Raw genomic sequence first — 15,443 nt, 5'->3', positions numbered from 1 at the left:
ATACTTTGGCCACCTGATGTGAAGAGCTGACTCATTGGAAAAGACCCTGATGCTGGGAAAGAGTGAAGGCAAGAGGAGAGGGGACAACAGAGGATGAGATGGTTGGATGGCATCACAGACTCAATGGATGTGTATTTGAGCAAACTCTGGGAGATAGTGGAGGACAGAGAAGCCTGCCAGGTTGCAGTCCAAAGGGAAGCAGCAGGAAGTAAACACGGGGATGTGGGGCCTTGGGCCCAGGAACTCCAGAAGCAAACTCGGCTGACACGACACCTTGATGTTGGCCCAGGAAGACCCATTTTGAACTTCTGACCCTCAGAACCATAAGAGAATAAAATTGTGTTGCTTTACCCCACTCAGTTGGCCCTAATTGGTTACGGCAGCAATGGGAGGCTAGTGTAATACCTTAAAATGGGTTTCTGATGAAAGATGGGACTAAACAAGACGCTGAAAAGACTTCTCCAGCAAATGTCCGTGGAGGCACCCCAGGTACCATGTCCCAGGCTTACATTCTAGGGACTAGCTTGAGAATTTGGGGAACGGGGCAAGCCCTGACTCCCCATTGCCACTCAGAAGGGTTCTGAAGGAAGGGGGGCTGGGGGCAGGGACACTTGGAAGAGAAAGTTCTGAGGGTGTCTCAGGGCACAGATTAGTCTGCTCTGGCTACCAGAACAAAAGACTACAGACGGAGGGGCTCACACAAAAGAAACATGTTTCTCAGTTCTGGCGGCTGGAAGTCCGAGACCAAGGTGATGCCTGGGTTCTTTTCTAGTGAGATCTGCCTTCCTGGCTTGTAGATGGCGCCTTCTTGCTGAGTCCTAACACAGCCCCTCCTCTGTGCCTGTGTGGGGGCAGAGAAAGAGGGAGAGAGAGAAGAAGCAAGCTCTGGTGTTTCTTCCTCTAATAAGCACACTAAGTGCTATGAGATCAGGATCCCATCTTTATGACCTCACCGAACTTTGATTTCTTCCCTGAAGGCCCATTCACTGGGGGCTCAGGCTTCAATATGCAAACTTCTGGAGGACACAATTCAGTCCACAACAACTGGGGTGAGACAGTAGGATGAGCCAGTGGCCGGGATATGGGGATTTTAAGGACCGAGTAAGTCATGCTAGATTAATTTCTCCATTGACATCAAGAGCAACAAAGAACACTATTCCCAATAGGTGAGTTTCACCCCGGGCAGAACAGAGTTCTGTCACCCCCGAGTGAGTGTGACAGTGTGGAACAGAAATGTCTTTCAGTGGGGGCTCTTACTATTCCACCTTCTCAGTCCCCATCACTGTCAGCCTGCTTTACCTGCTTGGGCCACCTGCCAACTCTGGCAGGCAGGTGGAGTTGTGACCCTGCTCTAGGGGAGAGTTGTGATAAGAGATAAGACGAAATAACAGTGGTGAGTATTTGTAGAACAGCAAAGGCAGGTGCTTTAGACACAGTAACTCATCCAGAGTCTACTTATGGGTTAGGTGCCTCATCTCCATTTCACAGGCAAGGGAACTGAGGCACAGAGGGGGGGACCCAAGTCCCACATTAGGTCGTAGGTTCAACTGCGTTTCCTTAAAATTGAAGACTTAACCACCAGCATTTCAGAAGGTGACCTGATTTGGAAATAGGGTCATTGCTGATGTAATTAGTTCGGGTGAAGTCATTTGTAACTAGGGTGGGCTTTTAATCCAACATGGCTGACATCCTTGTAAAAAGGGGAAATCTGGAAAGATACCCCCACACAGGGGGAACACCAAGTGAAGAGGAAGCAGAGATTTACAAGCCAAGGAAAGATGACAGGGAACCTCCAGGAGCCAGGGGAGAGGCCGGGACAGATGCCCCCTCATAGCCTCAGAAGGAATCAACTCCACCATTCTGCCATCACCTTGATCATGGCCTGCTGGCCTCCAGAAGGGTGAAATAATATACTTCTGTTGTTAAACCACTCAGCTGTGGTCCTTTGTTAGAGCAAAATTAGTACACTAACCAACTCGTGTACTCAGTCATGGGTTGAGTCCAGGTTTGAGCACAAGCATTCTGGCTCCAAGTCCAGTTTCTGCGCTCAGATGCTCATGGCCTCTTGGTAACTCCCTGAAAGCACTTGTCACTGTGCCTTGCTTGCTGCAGATGTTCAGAGCTTGGAAACCATTAGGCTTAGCTCTGCTCTGGCTCAGAGAAGGACACTTCACCTTCCCAGGCAGCCAGGGATGGAACAGACACCCTCCGGCCCTTCACATGTCCACACATTCACAGGCTCCGTCAGAGCCGGGGGTTCCCAGGCCTGGATCTTCTGGGGATCCCATGTCCATCTGCTCCCTACCTCTATAGGTGCTACGGGATTATGTACCCACTTACAGGTGCAGAAACTGAAATCCAGAGAGGTAAGAGCTTGCCCTCAGTGCAGGTGACAGAGACGCTGGGAATGCAGACTTTCTGTCTCAGCCCAAGTTTCAAATGCCTCTTCTCGCATTGAGGAAATCCCCCTGGCTTCCTGGCTAGTGGCCAGTCCACTCTTTGTTGAATGAGAGAATGAATAACCAAAGGAACCCACGATGCTTCTCTCCACACCTGCTTATGAGGGCAGGGCAATTCATCCATCCACTGGCATCCGGGTCCCCCAGACTCCACCACGACACTCGTGACTCCCTTGCCTCCCTCCACTCTCCAATTGCAAAGTGCAGAAAGATTGTGCCTTTCTTGCCAGAGGAGAATGACAGAAATCACCAGCATACCCGCTGCCTCCCAACACTGAACTCCGTGCCCACAGTGTGCCTCGCAAGTAGCAAAACAAGGGTCACACACAGCCCTGTAGATCTTTCTTTTTTTTAATGCTCCAAAAGGACATTTTGAAATCTGAGAAGCTGGACTAAATATTTACCCAATCAATCCCTGGGGTGTGTCAGGGGGTGGTGATACAGAACAAATAACATGGGACCTTGCTCAGGGTACAGCCTTTTCCATTCATTCATTCAGTCACCAGCTATTGGTTAGGCCTGAGTCACGTGCCAGGCCAGACGATCAGCGCTGGGGTCAGGTACTGAGGTGAGTGAAGAGAATGCAATGTGAACAGGGTCCTCTCTCTGAGACGTTCCGTCTAAGAGGGGCCAGGGTTGACCCAGTGGGAGGCAGAGATTAATGTCAGGCAGCCACGTTTGATGGTAGCAAGACCGTCTGCCTTAGGGACAGCAGGAGGTACTTGTTGGAAATCCTAGTAGATTCTCAGAGATGGGGAAGGGAGCATTCTCGGTGATAGGGATCTGAAGGGAGAGAAGCCCAAAGGTGGGAAGCTATGGGCAGGCTGGGAAGACACTCAGACTTTCCATGAGTGCAGTCACTGGGCGAGTGAGGGGGTGGGGGGCAGGAGAGGCAGGCAGGGACCAGATTGGTGGGGGGTGGGGCTTGACTACAGTTGGAGGAATTTGAACTTTATCCTGGAGACAATAGGGAGCCATTGAGTGCTTTTGAGCAGAGGAGGGAATGAGATGAGCTTAATCAGAAGAAGGCATCACTCTCAAGGGGACTGCACCCCTCTCCTCCCCTTCCTCCTACCAGAGCTTCACTTCCTCACATCACCCCAGCAGCGTCATTGCCATGGTAACCCCAGGCCTGCATCTTCTTCCAGGCTTGTCTGGGAAGAAGACACCCACCCCCTGCTGCTGTAGGGGCAGACAGGGGAGTGAGTCAGCCTGGGCTTAACTATCTCTTGCCTGGTTGGTGAAAAATAGAATCCAACATGCCAGCAGGTACAGGGGGAAATGGACCAATAAAACCGGGGTTGGCAAGAACAGAGCGAGGTCCTCGGGGCCTTGGAGGACTTGGTGCTGAGCACTGGCAGGCCCTTGACCTTGTAGCCCAGAGCTGGTGTGGTTAGCGCTGGGCTGGTGTTGCTGAGCTATTTCCTCCTATAGGGCCTTCTCTCTGTTGGTGACGCCCGAGGCCATCAGCTGTGTTGCAGAGGAAATGAGGGGAGACCCCCCAGAAACTTCCGCTCCTCGCTCTGTTCCCCATGGCTTTTTCCATCAAAAAAGTTGTCTGTCTCCTGCTCCAGATACTGGCTTCCTAGCTTCCTGCCACAATCCTATTCCTGCCATCATGGCATTATTTGGGCCAAGGACCAGGACCAGGTCACACAGTCCCTGGACTATTTTGATCCTTGAATAATCGTCAGCTCCATGTATGGCTCTCAGTCTATTTTTCTTCATCACCAGTGAAAACTCTGGTTTTGTGGCTGTGAGACCTTCTGCTGCCTCTGACACTCACCATCAAAACCAACAAACGAACCAAACCCACTAGGCCTTGCCCAGAGAAATGCATTTGCTGGAAATTACTGAGGTTTAGGACAAACACAGCCAGGTCCTGTCAGCCTGCCTCCTCCTGTGGGAGGGGGAGAGGTTTATTCTTACAGACTCTGAGTGGTCCCTCCTCAGAGGCTTCACCCCACAAACTCAAAGACGGTCTGAGCTGGGCCACTTGTTGTTCAGCTGCTAAGTCATGTCCGACTCTTTGTGACCCCATGGCCTGCAGCACACCGGGCTCCCCTGTCCTCTATCTCCCAGAGGTTGCGCAAACTCATGTTGAGTTGGTGATGCTATCTAACCATCTCATCCTCTGTCCTCCCCTTCTGCTCCTGCCTTCAGTCTTTCCCAGCATCAGGATCTTTTCCAATGAGTCAGCTCTACGCATCAGGTGGACAAAGTATTGAACTTTCAGCTTCAGCATCAGTCCTTCCAATGAATATTCAGGGTTGATTTCCTTTAGGATTGACTGGTTTGATCTCCTTGCTGTCCAGGGAACTCTCAAGCGTCTTCTCCAGCACCACAGTTCAACACCATCAATTCTTCGGCACTCAGACTTCTTTATAGTCCAACTTTTACATCCAACCATGACTGAAAAACCATAGCTTTAACTAGATGGACTTTGGCAGCAAAGTGATGTCTCTGCTTTTTAATACTGGGCCAGCTAACATTACCGAGGTGGGGACACTGAAGTCCAGAGGGGGAAGGACCACAAATGTCTCAGAGCACCTCGATGGCACAGCAGGGAGGGGAAGACAGGCCTCTAGACTCCTACATCTCACGCTTCTCCTTCCTGTGCAGCTCAGTCTGTGGCCATGGCAACCTGCTCTGAGAGGGATACTGGCCACATCCCAGTGACCACAGGTGGGCGGGGCCTGAGCTGCCCCTGATGACTGCTTGCCTCCCTGAGCCTCCATCTCCGGTCTCGGTAGCAGGTGCCTTGCTGGGCACGCTCCCTGCCAAGGCCTTCTGAACCCTGGCTCTGAAACGGCACCTGCCCTGTCCACTGGCTACCCACGCCACTACCGCCTACCCCACACACACACCTCGTGAACTCACTGGAACTTGGAACATCTCACCACTGTGTCTGGGGCCAGGTGTGCCAGGGGACCACTGGCAAACCCCAGAGGGATGGAAAAGGGCTGCACTGATTGAGTATCCACTATACGGGAAGCGCTGAGCCAGGCTCCCCGTAGTCATCATTTCGTTTAATCTGTATAACTACCCTGGGCCGTGGGGGTGGTGGTGGTTGTTTCTCCCACTTTCCAGGGTAGACACCTGCTCCAAGAGGTTAGATGATCTGTGTCTGGGGTGACACAGCCCTGAGGAGCTGGGTGTCCAGTCCACACCCATCAGATACCACCCGCATCCTTCACCAACAACTTCCGCCCTGGATCCTCAGCATCTTCTGCATCCTCCACTCACACCTAGCCCTCCAGGCTATGTCCTCCTGCTTGTAACAGACAAGCCAGCCCCGGGAGGGCTATGGTTTTGTGGGATTGACCACTTTTTCCAGAAAGAAGATGCTCTGGGCATTGGTGGAAAAGATTACCACAAGGAAGAGCTGGTTAAACCAAAGGGCTTGGTGGTTGTCCCAGGGCCAAAAGGTGACAAAACTGCCGGTGGCCCCTGCAGCCTGGGTGCCAACTTCATCCACCACCAGGACGGCCTTGTGGAAACTCTGAAAGGGAAATGACTAGTGTTAGCTCTGAGAGAGCATGTGTGTGTTAGTCGCTCAGTCATGTCCAACACTTTGCGACCCCATGGACTGTAGCCTGCCAGGCTCCCTCTGTCCATGGGATTTTCTAGGCAAGAACACTGGAGTGGGTAGCCATGCCCTTCTCCAGGGATCTTCCTGACCCAGGGCATTGCAGGCAGCTTCTTTACCATTTGGGCCACCAGGGAAGCCTGAGAGGGCATGAGTCAGGGCTTAGGGAAGCCTCCAGGGACCAGAGACCACTCAAGACCAGAGCCACTTGTTGGGATAACACAGCAGGGATTTCTACACCGTGGGGAAGGTCACTGAGCTAATGATCCCTTATTTATACAACAGCGATTGCATACAGCTGTGCGTCTATGCTCTTTTAAATCTGCTTAACCATCCTGTGGTGTCAAGTTCTTATGTCTGTTTTACAGATGAGGAAGGTAAATCCAGAGGGTGGGTAACTTTTCAGTGTTTCCTAAGAGGCAGAACTGAAACTTGAACTCTCAAACCCAAGACTCTACCCTCTAGCACAACTTTATCTTACGTAACTGAGGTTATGGGTCCCTTTCTGCACCTAAGAAATGTATGGAACAACCCAGCCTCATCTGCATCCTTCCTCTGTTTCTGTCTCTGCGTTTATCACTCTTGTTGCCACCATCTATGACTTGACTGGGACCGCTCTCTGAGGGCAGGGGCCTGGTGGCCCTGGATTCCCAGCGTCAAGAAACATACCCAGCACATGGTGGGCTACTTCTTGGCTCCCTATGCCCAGGGATTATTGAGTAAAACTCGGACTCTGAGACTTCATATGGTGGCCGGGAGAGCACCCAGCACCCAGCAGCTTCCAAGAGGTAAAAGTCCCCCCCCCCAACCCCCGCCAAGGTCTCCAGGGGTTGATACCTATGGATGACTTACATTGGGCACCTGCAGGTTTAGCTGTTACGTGATGCCAGACAAGTCAGCCCGCTGCAAGAACAGGTCTGTGATGCCCAGCTTGGGCAAAATCTGATCTAATGTATAGGAGCCAGAAATGGAGAACTTGGGGAGATACAACTTGAGCTTCCTGAAAAAATGGCTGAAAGAGGCAGTGGGTTAAAACACTGGACTCTTGAACTAGCCAGGGGTCCCATCTGGGCTGGGCTCTTCTCAAGGGTACTCGCTCCCTGCCCTCACTCCATCGAGTTCTGTGCCATGCCCTCAGTGAGTGCTCCCGGTGACTTAAAGCCAGGCTCCTTTGACCCCAGGGTCAGCCATCTGCAAGGCCTCCTTCCTTTGGCAGCTCTTCTAAGCAGAGGTAGTTTTCTGCACACGTGTCAGGGGATACATGTCTCCTCATGTGGCAGTTTTGCCTTTGTCTCTGATGGGGCCAAAATCAGTCCTGAATACTCATTGGAAGGACTGATGCTGAAGCTGAAACTCCAATACTTTGGCCACCTGATACAAAGAACTGACTCATTGGAAAAGACCCTGATGCTGGGAAAGATTGAGGGCAGAAGCAGAAAGGGATGACAGAGGATGAGATGGTTGGATGGCATCACCGACTTGATGGACATGAGTGTGAGCAGGCTCCAGGCGTTGGTGATGGACAGGGAAGTCTGGCGTGCTGCAGTCCATGGGGTCTCAAAGAGTAGGACACACCCGAGTGACTAAACTGATGGGACCCCATGGTTTTCACTTGTTCGAAACCGGTGACTTCTTTGGATAGAATTCCTCTACCACATGAGTTTTGTGAGTTTCCCACCCCCATATGGCCTTGACCTGAGGTCCTTTTCTTATGTGTGTTTGAAGACTTTTCCTCCTCATAGCCTCAGGGTGATGTGAAAGCTTCCTTGCTACGTCCTGTGGTGGGAGGGTGGGATTTTCCTAAATGCCTCTGTAGCAGAATGGTCGGCATCTTGACCAGAAATCTATTCATTCATTGCACAATGTGGACCCTGAGAGCCGGTGTCACTTCCTCCTGGGCGTGTGCAGTACAAGTTGTTGTTATTTAGTCCTGTTTGACTCTTATGCGACCCCATGGACTGTAGCCCACAAGCCTCCTCCATCCACGGGACTTCCCAGGCAAGAATACAGGAGTGGGTAGTATAAGGGCTACATCTAAACCCAGGATTCCTAACTCCTAGTCTGGTTCTCTTTTCACTGGTGAGGGCAAAATTTAGATACAATATTGGCAATCCTTATTTAAGGAAACCCATGGAAAGTCTTGGAGAAAGTAAGACTTCTTCCATAATGTGGTGCTCTGCCAATTTGGGGCACTGGCTCTTGCTGGAAGGGTTCACAGTGAAGACTCAGCCTGCACCATGCCCTGATGGATTACCTCTTCCGGAGCAAGTTGCTCCATCTTGTTAGCAACTTGGGAGTCAAAACCTCTTCCACCTGCTCCATCTTCCCTTGGTTAGGAAGGATAAAGAGGGTTGCTGTGTTTCCTTGGTAATCCATCAGGGCACCAGGCAGGGCAAGTACCTGTCGTGAAGGTACCAGTGGTGCTGGGTATCCTGCAGCATCATAGGCACCTTGACGGTGGTATCCTCATCAACACAGAAGTTGTGGGGAGCAGTCAAGAAAGGGATGAATGGTTTCTCCCACAGAGCTGGAGGGAAGAAGGGAAGAGGGTACCAGGCATCTGTGGACCAACAATCCCATCCTCCATCCAAGAAACACATCCTCCCAACCATCACTCCAGGCCCTTACCTTACCATCCCACCAGTTCAACACTGGACCTGCCTGGGGCATGGATCTGGGGGCTCAGAAAGATTCTAAAGAGACCCAAGAGGATACCAGCAAGATCTTTTCACATCTTCACCCATTACTTGAAATTGTTGGACTTCATTTTGTCAACCTGGTGTTTGTGCAGTGGTAGCTCATTGTGCTTCAGACATGGCCTTTCTCAGTTTAAAGTAAGACTGAGTACTCTTTTGTGTTTATGGATCAACTGATGGCGCTAGTGGTAAAGAACCCGCCTGCCAGTGCAGGCAGATGTAAGAGATACGGGTTCGATCCCTGGATCAGGAAGATGCGCTGGAGGAGGGCATGGCAACCCACTCCAGTACTCTTGCCTGGAGAATCCCATGGACAGAGGAGCCTGGCAGTCCATAGGGTTGCACAGAGTCAGACATGACTAAAGCAACTTAACACAAGCACGTGGAAGTTTTTTTTTAGTTTAGGTAGGGGGTTATTTATTTGATTTTACCTTGGTGCCAGGTCATGTTTTTGACCCCTATTTCTATAGGGCTGTTTCTTAGTGATTTGCAGCTCTCTGAACACTAGTTGTCTATCAATTCTGTATGTTGTCAGTGTGTTTTCTTCCTCCCTGACTTGTCTTTTCACTTTCCTAACGGTGTGCTTTAGTGACTGAAATTCTCCACTTTAACAGTGAGCATATCAGTTTTTTCCTTTATGGTTAGAGCTCTGTGTCCTGCTTAGAGACATTTTCCTACCTCCAGGTCCTGAAGATACTTCCCTCCATCATCTACAAGCTTTGCTCTTACCTTTCGCATTTAGAACTTTACATCACCTGGAATGAATGCTTACTATCAGTCAGAGGGAGGCGTACAAAATCTTTTTTTTTTTCCCCATGAGGGTACTATCCCTACACCACTTAAAAAAAAATCTATCCTTTTTCTCAATATTCTATCATGCAGGCTTTGTCAAATATCAGATGTTTGTATATCCAAGGGGCCACTTCTGGCTTCTATTCCAGCCTTTCTATTCTGTCCCCTTGGTCTACCTGTACCACACAGTCTAAATTAATGTAGATTATAACCGGTCTTGCTCCCCAGCAGGCAGGTTCTCCCTTTTTAGCCCTTTGCTCTCTCACATACATTTCAGAATGAGCTTGTTAACTGGCACCAAAAATAATCTTTTAAAAAGCTGTTAGGAGGGACTTCCCTAGTGGTCCAGTGGTTAAGAATCCATCGGCCAATGCAGGGAACACAGATTCAATCTGTAGTCCAGGAAGATGCCACGTGCTGTAGAGCAGCTCAGCCCACGTGTCACAACTACTGAGCCCTCACACACTACCATCCATGCTCAGCAACACAGAGAAGCCTGCGCACCCCACCCAGAGGGCAGCCCTCACCTACGGCAACTAAAGGAAGCCTGTGCACAGCAGCGAAGACCCAGTGCAGCCAAAAACAAACAAAAATTTGCCCCCAAAACTGTTGGGATTACATAAAAAATTTAGATCAGTTGGTGGGGGGTTGACATCTTTAGCACATCAAGTCTCCCTATTCCTAAATTCAGTATACTTTTTTTTTCATTTGCCCACATCAGTATCTCTCAATATAATTTTATCTACAAAGACGCTGCACATCTCTGGTTTGTTTTCTTCTAGGTACTTTTCATTTTTGAAGATAAGCCACAGTCATTCCACTCTTCACACCATGTGACCTAGACTGAGGGCTTGGGGCTACATTTATATCCCCAAAGTGATGGGCAAATGTGTCAGAGGGCAGGCTATTTCCCTTCTATTTCTGGAGAGCCTTTTGCTTTGTGCCACGAGCACTAACCCAACTGGAAAGAAGGTTACAGGAAAAGAGCACCAAAAACTTCATTATTTCTGGCCAGAGATTTGGGTGTGGTGATAGTGTATATTATACATGTAAATTATATTATTTTTTCCAATTGAATGGAGTTAATAGAATATTGTACAGCCACTAAAATGAGATCTAAATAAGTTTTTCAATAGTGTAAAAATACACACACACATGAGTGCATGTGAAAACTGATAACATCTGAATAAAGTTTATTTATTTTTATAAATAAAATAAAATTTTATAAATGAATTCCTGGTTTGCAACTGTATACAATTATGTAAGATGTTCCCTGGGTGGCTCAGTGGTAAAGAATCTGCCTGTAATGCAGGAGATGTGGGTTCAACACCTGGATTGGGAAGATCCCCTAGAGAAGGGAATGGCAACCCACTGTAGTATTCTTGCCTGGGAAATTCCATGAACAGAAGAGCCTGGCTGGCTACAGGCCGTGGGATCGCAAATAGTCAGACACAGCTGAGTGACTAAAAACGGCAGCAAATGTAAGACATTATCCAGGGGAACCTGAGTGAAAGGTACATGGGACCTCTCCGCACAACTCTGCAACTTCCTGTGAATTTATAGTTATTGCAGAATTTAACTTTTCTTTTAAATTTTCAATGATGTGTAAAAATTCTACTTGTAAAATGCAAGCAATGACCAGTGTGGCTGAATTGTTAGTCTGGGGCTGTTTCCCAGAATGTGTTTCCTGTAGATTCAAGGTGGTCACAGCATGAGACTGGGAGTCAAATGTGAAACAGCTATCGCCCGTTGAAGGCAGACAAGATGATGGACAGACCAGAGGAGGTGTATGCTGCAGATACCCATGCTGTCCTCCAAGTTCAATGTCCAGCTCCTCCGTGGTGCCCAACTGTGTCCCCAGACCACGGCCTGGGCCTCTTCCCAAGCTCCCCCTATGTGGAACCGATCTGGTGGCTGGATGTGCCCAGCTGGCACACAGACTTCCAGAGAAGTTCCAACTTGCCCACCAGCTCCAGTGCCTTTTTCTCTGTCCCTCCAAATTCTTCCTCCAGGTCTTCACTTCCCTAGTCCCTCCCACAAATACAGCAGGTCTAATTCCTAGGACAATCCTCTTTCTCTTAACACTTACAGTCACTCTGCTCCCTGGATGGCACCCTAAATGATACACACTGTACGAAACTGTCCCCCCTGTGATTTCAACTCTATCTACATATGTGTATAAATAGAAGACTGGAAGGAATTAGGCTCAATAATGCTGGTTCGCTCAGGAAGGTAAGATTATGGACAACTTCTATTTTTCCTGTAATACTTCCATGTATTTTTATACTTTGTATTATGTTTTTATACTTTTATGTATTTTTAAAGGTCTTCAAAATTGTTGTCATCAGAGTAATTACAAATGCTATATTTATTGAGCATGTCTAATGCTCAGAGATATGCAACCTTCTTTTGCAATGGCTCAGAAAGTAAACATTTTATGCTTTACTGGTCATTCTGTCTCAGTAGCAACAGTTGATCTCTGTCTTGCAAAGGCAGTCAGAGATAATACGTAAATGAGTGGGTGTGGCTGTGTACCAATAAAACTTTATTTACACAAACAAGTGGTCTGTTGGATTTGGCTGGGACCTAAAGCTTGCCAATCCCTTCAGGCCCTCCTCTAAGGAACATATAAATACGTGACATCATTTGATCCTTAGAAACAAAACTTGAAGCAGGGACTCATATCCTCACTTCGAGCAAACAGCCTGCTGGATTTGCACTCTTGGTAAGGGGTAAAGCATTGATATGAATTCAGAAGATGTTTGTCACACATACATTGCTGTTATTAAAAAAATAAATAAGAAAACCTGTCTAAAAGTATGAAGGGATGGAAATCTTAATATTATACAAACTTAAATATCTGATGCTCTAACATTAAATTTCCTGAAGGGCTGCTCAATGTATCAGACTCAATCCATCCACTTTCTGTTTTGATGGGTTTCTCTTTGACATGTGAGCCTTCAATAAGTTAGGGGGAAAGGGAAGACGTGGGATTCACCAACACACTGACCTTTGAAGTACATGTAATTCACCAGCATCATCATACTATTGGCATTGAGCTTGCTGACCAAATTCACAACCTTCCCCCGAGTTTCCTCCCTAATGTGGTGGTTGATTAGCTGGGTCATGATCACAGAGTCTTTGAAGTTGGTGCAGAAGAGTCTAGACTCACAGAAGGTTGCACAATCCTTGAGGAATCCCAGAAGAAGCAGTTGCTCAGGGCTCAGGAACAAGGCGTTGCCCATGCATATCTACAGCCTGTTGCCTGGGAGGTGGAGAGTGTGCAGAAGGTTCTGGAAGCCTTGGTGGCTGACGAACTCTGATACCTGTGTGAGGTTGAAGCCCAGACCCTCCAGGATCTGAGTCCTGTTGTGTGAGCTGACCTCCAGGGACAGCATAGCTAGCCTGCGGAGATGCTCAGAGGGGCGAAGATACTGCCCCCAGGGGCTTGAGAAGCCAAAGGGTGGTGGAAGCAGAGGGCAAAGGTGGTGTTGCCTGGGGTGATCTTGAGGCCAGAGAAGCCTTTACTTGCGCCGGGAGCCTGACGGGGGTGGTGGGCATGACCCTGGCCGTAGTGCATGGAATGCAGCTGACCTTGAGAAAGGACTAGGCGTCCAGCCAGAAGGAGGAGCAGAAAGCTGGCCAGATGCATCTTCTGTGCTCTCAGGTTTGTAGGAGAAAAGAACGCACCCAGGAAGCTCCCCAGTAGAACATCCCACCCCTCAGAGAAGGCTGGCAGAGGGCAGGGCCCCAGGATGAAAGTGGTCCCTCTGCTCCTACAGACTAGCTTGAGGGGGACAAGCAGACACCCAGCACCTCCACGCGTGAGATGCCCTGGCATCCTATAGCCAGACTTCAGATTTACAAAGCACAGGCCTCCTTGTCCACCAGCTCATTTCCTTTCCCGTCTCTGTGAGCTCTGCATGGTACTAGACTCCATTCTCATTGCAGAGATGGGGTAACAGAGGCTCCCAAAGGGTCTTGTCTACAGCCAGACCACTCTGAACGCACCTGATCTCGGCCCAAAGTGTCTCAACAAAGTCATCAAACTAGTTTAATATCTTAGCTAGAACATAGGGCTCTGGACTCAGCCTGGGTTGTCTTGTACCATATGAGTTTATTTCCTTAACCCAGTGACCCATCACATCAAAGCCGCTAATCAAGGGCTATGCTAGCATTGACTCCACAAACATCTGTGGTATTCTTTAGTTTGCAAAATCACTTTTATGGTATTTTGTTTGACTCTCTTATCCACGTAGAGGTAAACAGAACTGGTATTCTTAACATCACTGTACAGATGAAATCACTGATGCTCACAACATGATTTGTCCAAAATCTCAGGACTAAAATTGGTCCCTTTTCCTAATGAACTTAACCTGCCCCAAACAGGATGCTAGATTTTCTCCACCAGATCTTCTCTGCTCCATCACACGTCCCTACCATTATCTCGTTATCAGCCTCCAAACCCAGTTTCACCCTTTATTACCTGTCTGGCCTTCCTTCCACTCCCACCCCATTCAGTCTCTCAGCCCGTCTACCGCTATGACCCTTATTCAATTCTCTGTCATCTTTTTCTGAGACCAGAGGTCAGAAAACTTTTTTCCTTAAAGAGCCAGATAGCAAATATCTTTGGCTGTGGGGACCACACAGTCACTGGCTCATCTGTTCAGTTTGCTGTGCTCACTGGGGGGCGCTCGTGACAAGGAACACCCCTCCCTTCTCACACACTCTCCCAGCTTCTCGGTGAGATTACACAGAATTCCCCTCTGGCAGGAGCTTTTCAAGAGCACCTGGAGCCGGAAGATCTGGGTCCCCAGCTGTGTGTGGCTGGAGAAGGTTGTTCTGGGTCTGAGCATAAGTCCCCCCACCCAGGGCCACAAGGAGGAGGGTGCAATCATATGTAAGGGGCTCTCTAGTCTTTGTCACCTCTAATGAGGGTGATCAGTGGTCCCAGTTCACCCAGGACTGTCCTAGTTTCACCCCAGACACTGAAAGTTTTGTTCCAGAATGTTCAGTCCTGGGCAATCCAGGACGATTCGTCATCTTTTCTTTATCATCTCCATTGCTGCCCTTATAGGGTTACTCACAGTGCAGTCAATCCTGGAGTGGCCCCCAGGCAGCTGTCTCAGCTCTAGAGGTGACCCTGGGATATGGCTTGGGTTTATCAAGCCCAGGAAGATGAGAGAAGCCTCTTTGCCCCCACCTACCACCTCCCCTATCAGGTAATTATTAATGAACAGACCCATGGGTAGAGCATGGAATCTCAAAACAGAGAAACCTCATTGAGAGTTGGCTCACCTCCCTCTAGGAGAACCCACCATCCTTGCTAGTGCCCCAAGAGAGTTCACCCCTCCCAGTTTGTGTTACATGTTGAGGTTTGCCTGATACAAGCTTTTCCCTGCAGGTCAGGGGAAGCCGTTAGTGGGCCTAGTCTTCATTCTGCCTCTCAGTTGCCTTGTGAGCTTAAGCCTAACCATCCCCTTCTCCAGGTGTCTGTTGCCCTGCACTACCACTTCAGTCTGATCCCCAGCCCCTGCAAATGAAGAGCTGGGCCAGACCAGAGGCAACAAACTCCAGGGCCTTCTAGAACCTGGGAAGGCAGCTTCCAGGGTGACAAAGTGGGGAATAGTGGACACGAAGAACTGGAGTCATCCCTCTGCAGCCAGGTGAGACCCATCTGGAGGCTAAACCCTGCCTGCAGGCTCCAAAATGCAATCCTGGACTGGGAGATTTCCAGAGGAGCCTGCTAGCTTCCCTGGAGGCTCAGACAGTAAAGCGTCTGCCTGTAACACAGGAAACTTGGGTTTGATCCCTGGGTCAGGAAGATCCCTTGAAGGAAGAAATGGCACCCCACTCCAGTACTCTTGCCTGGAAAATCCCATGGATGGAGGAGCCTGAGATGCTACA

The 15,443-nt window shown here is 49.2% G+C and overlaps 1 protein-coding gene across 1 annotated transcript; it reads right to left on the bottom strand.

Moving 5' to 3' along the window:
- Nucleotides 1-5,763: 5,763 nt before the first annotated feature.
- SERPINA4 (serpin family A member 4) lies at nt 5,764-13,197 on the bottom strand. The gene is given in 6 exon segments (XM_068991532.1): nt 5,764-5,961; nt 6,901-7,060; nt 8,303-8,429; nt 8,432-8,575; nt 12,547-12,939; nt 12,942-13,197. Coding segments are annotated over 6 exon segments (1,269 nt in total). The 5' UTR covers nt 13,189-13,197.
- Between the last annotated feature and the right edge of the window lie 2,246 nt (nt 13,198-15,443).

This window comes from Capricornis sumatraensis, chromosome 19, assembly GCF_032405125.1.
Source record: "Capricornis sumatraensis isolate serow.1 chromosome 19, serow.2, whole genome shotgun sequence".
NCBI classification, from domain to species: Eukaryota; Metazoa; Chordata; class Mammalia; order Artiodactyla; family Bovidae; genus Capricornis; species Capricornis sumatraensis.
This window is presented reverse-complemented; position numbering and strand designations above follow the sequence as displayed.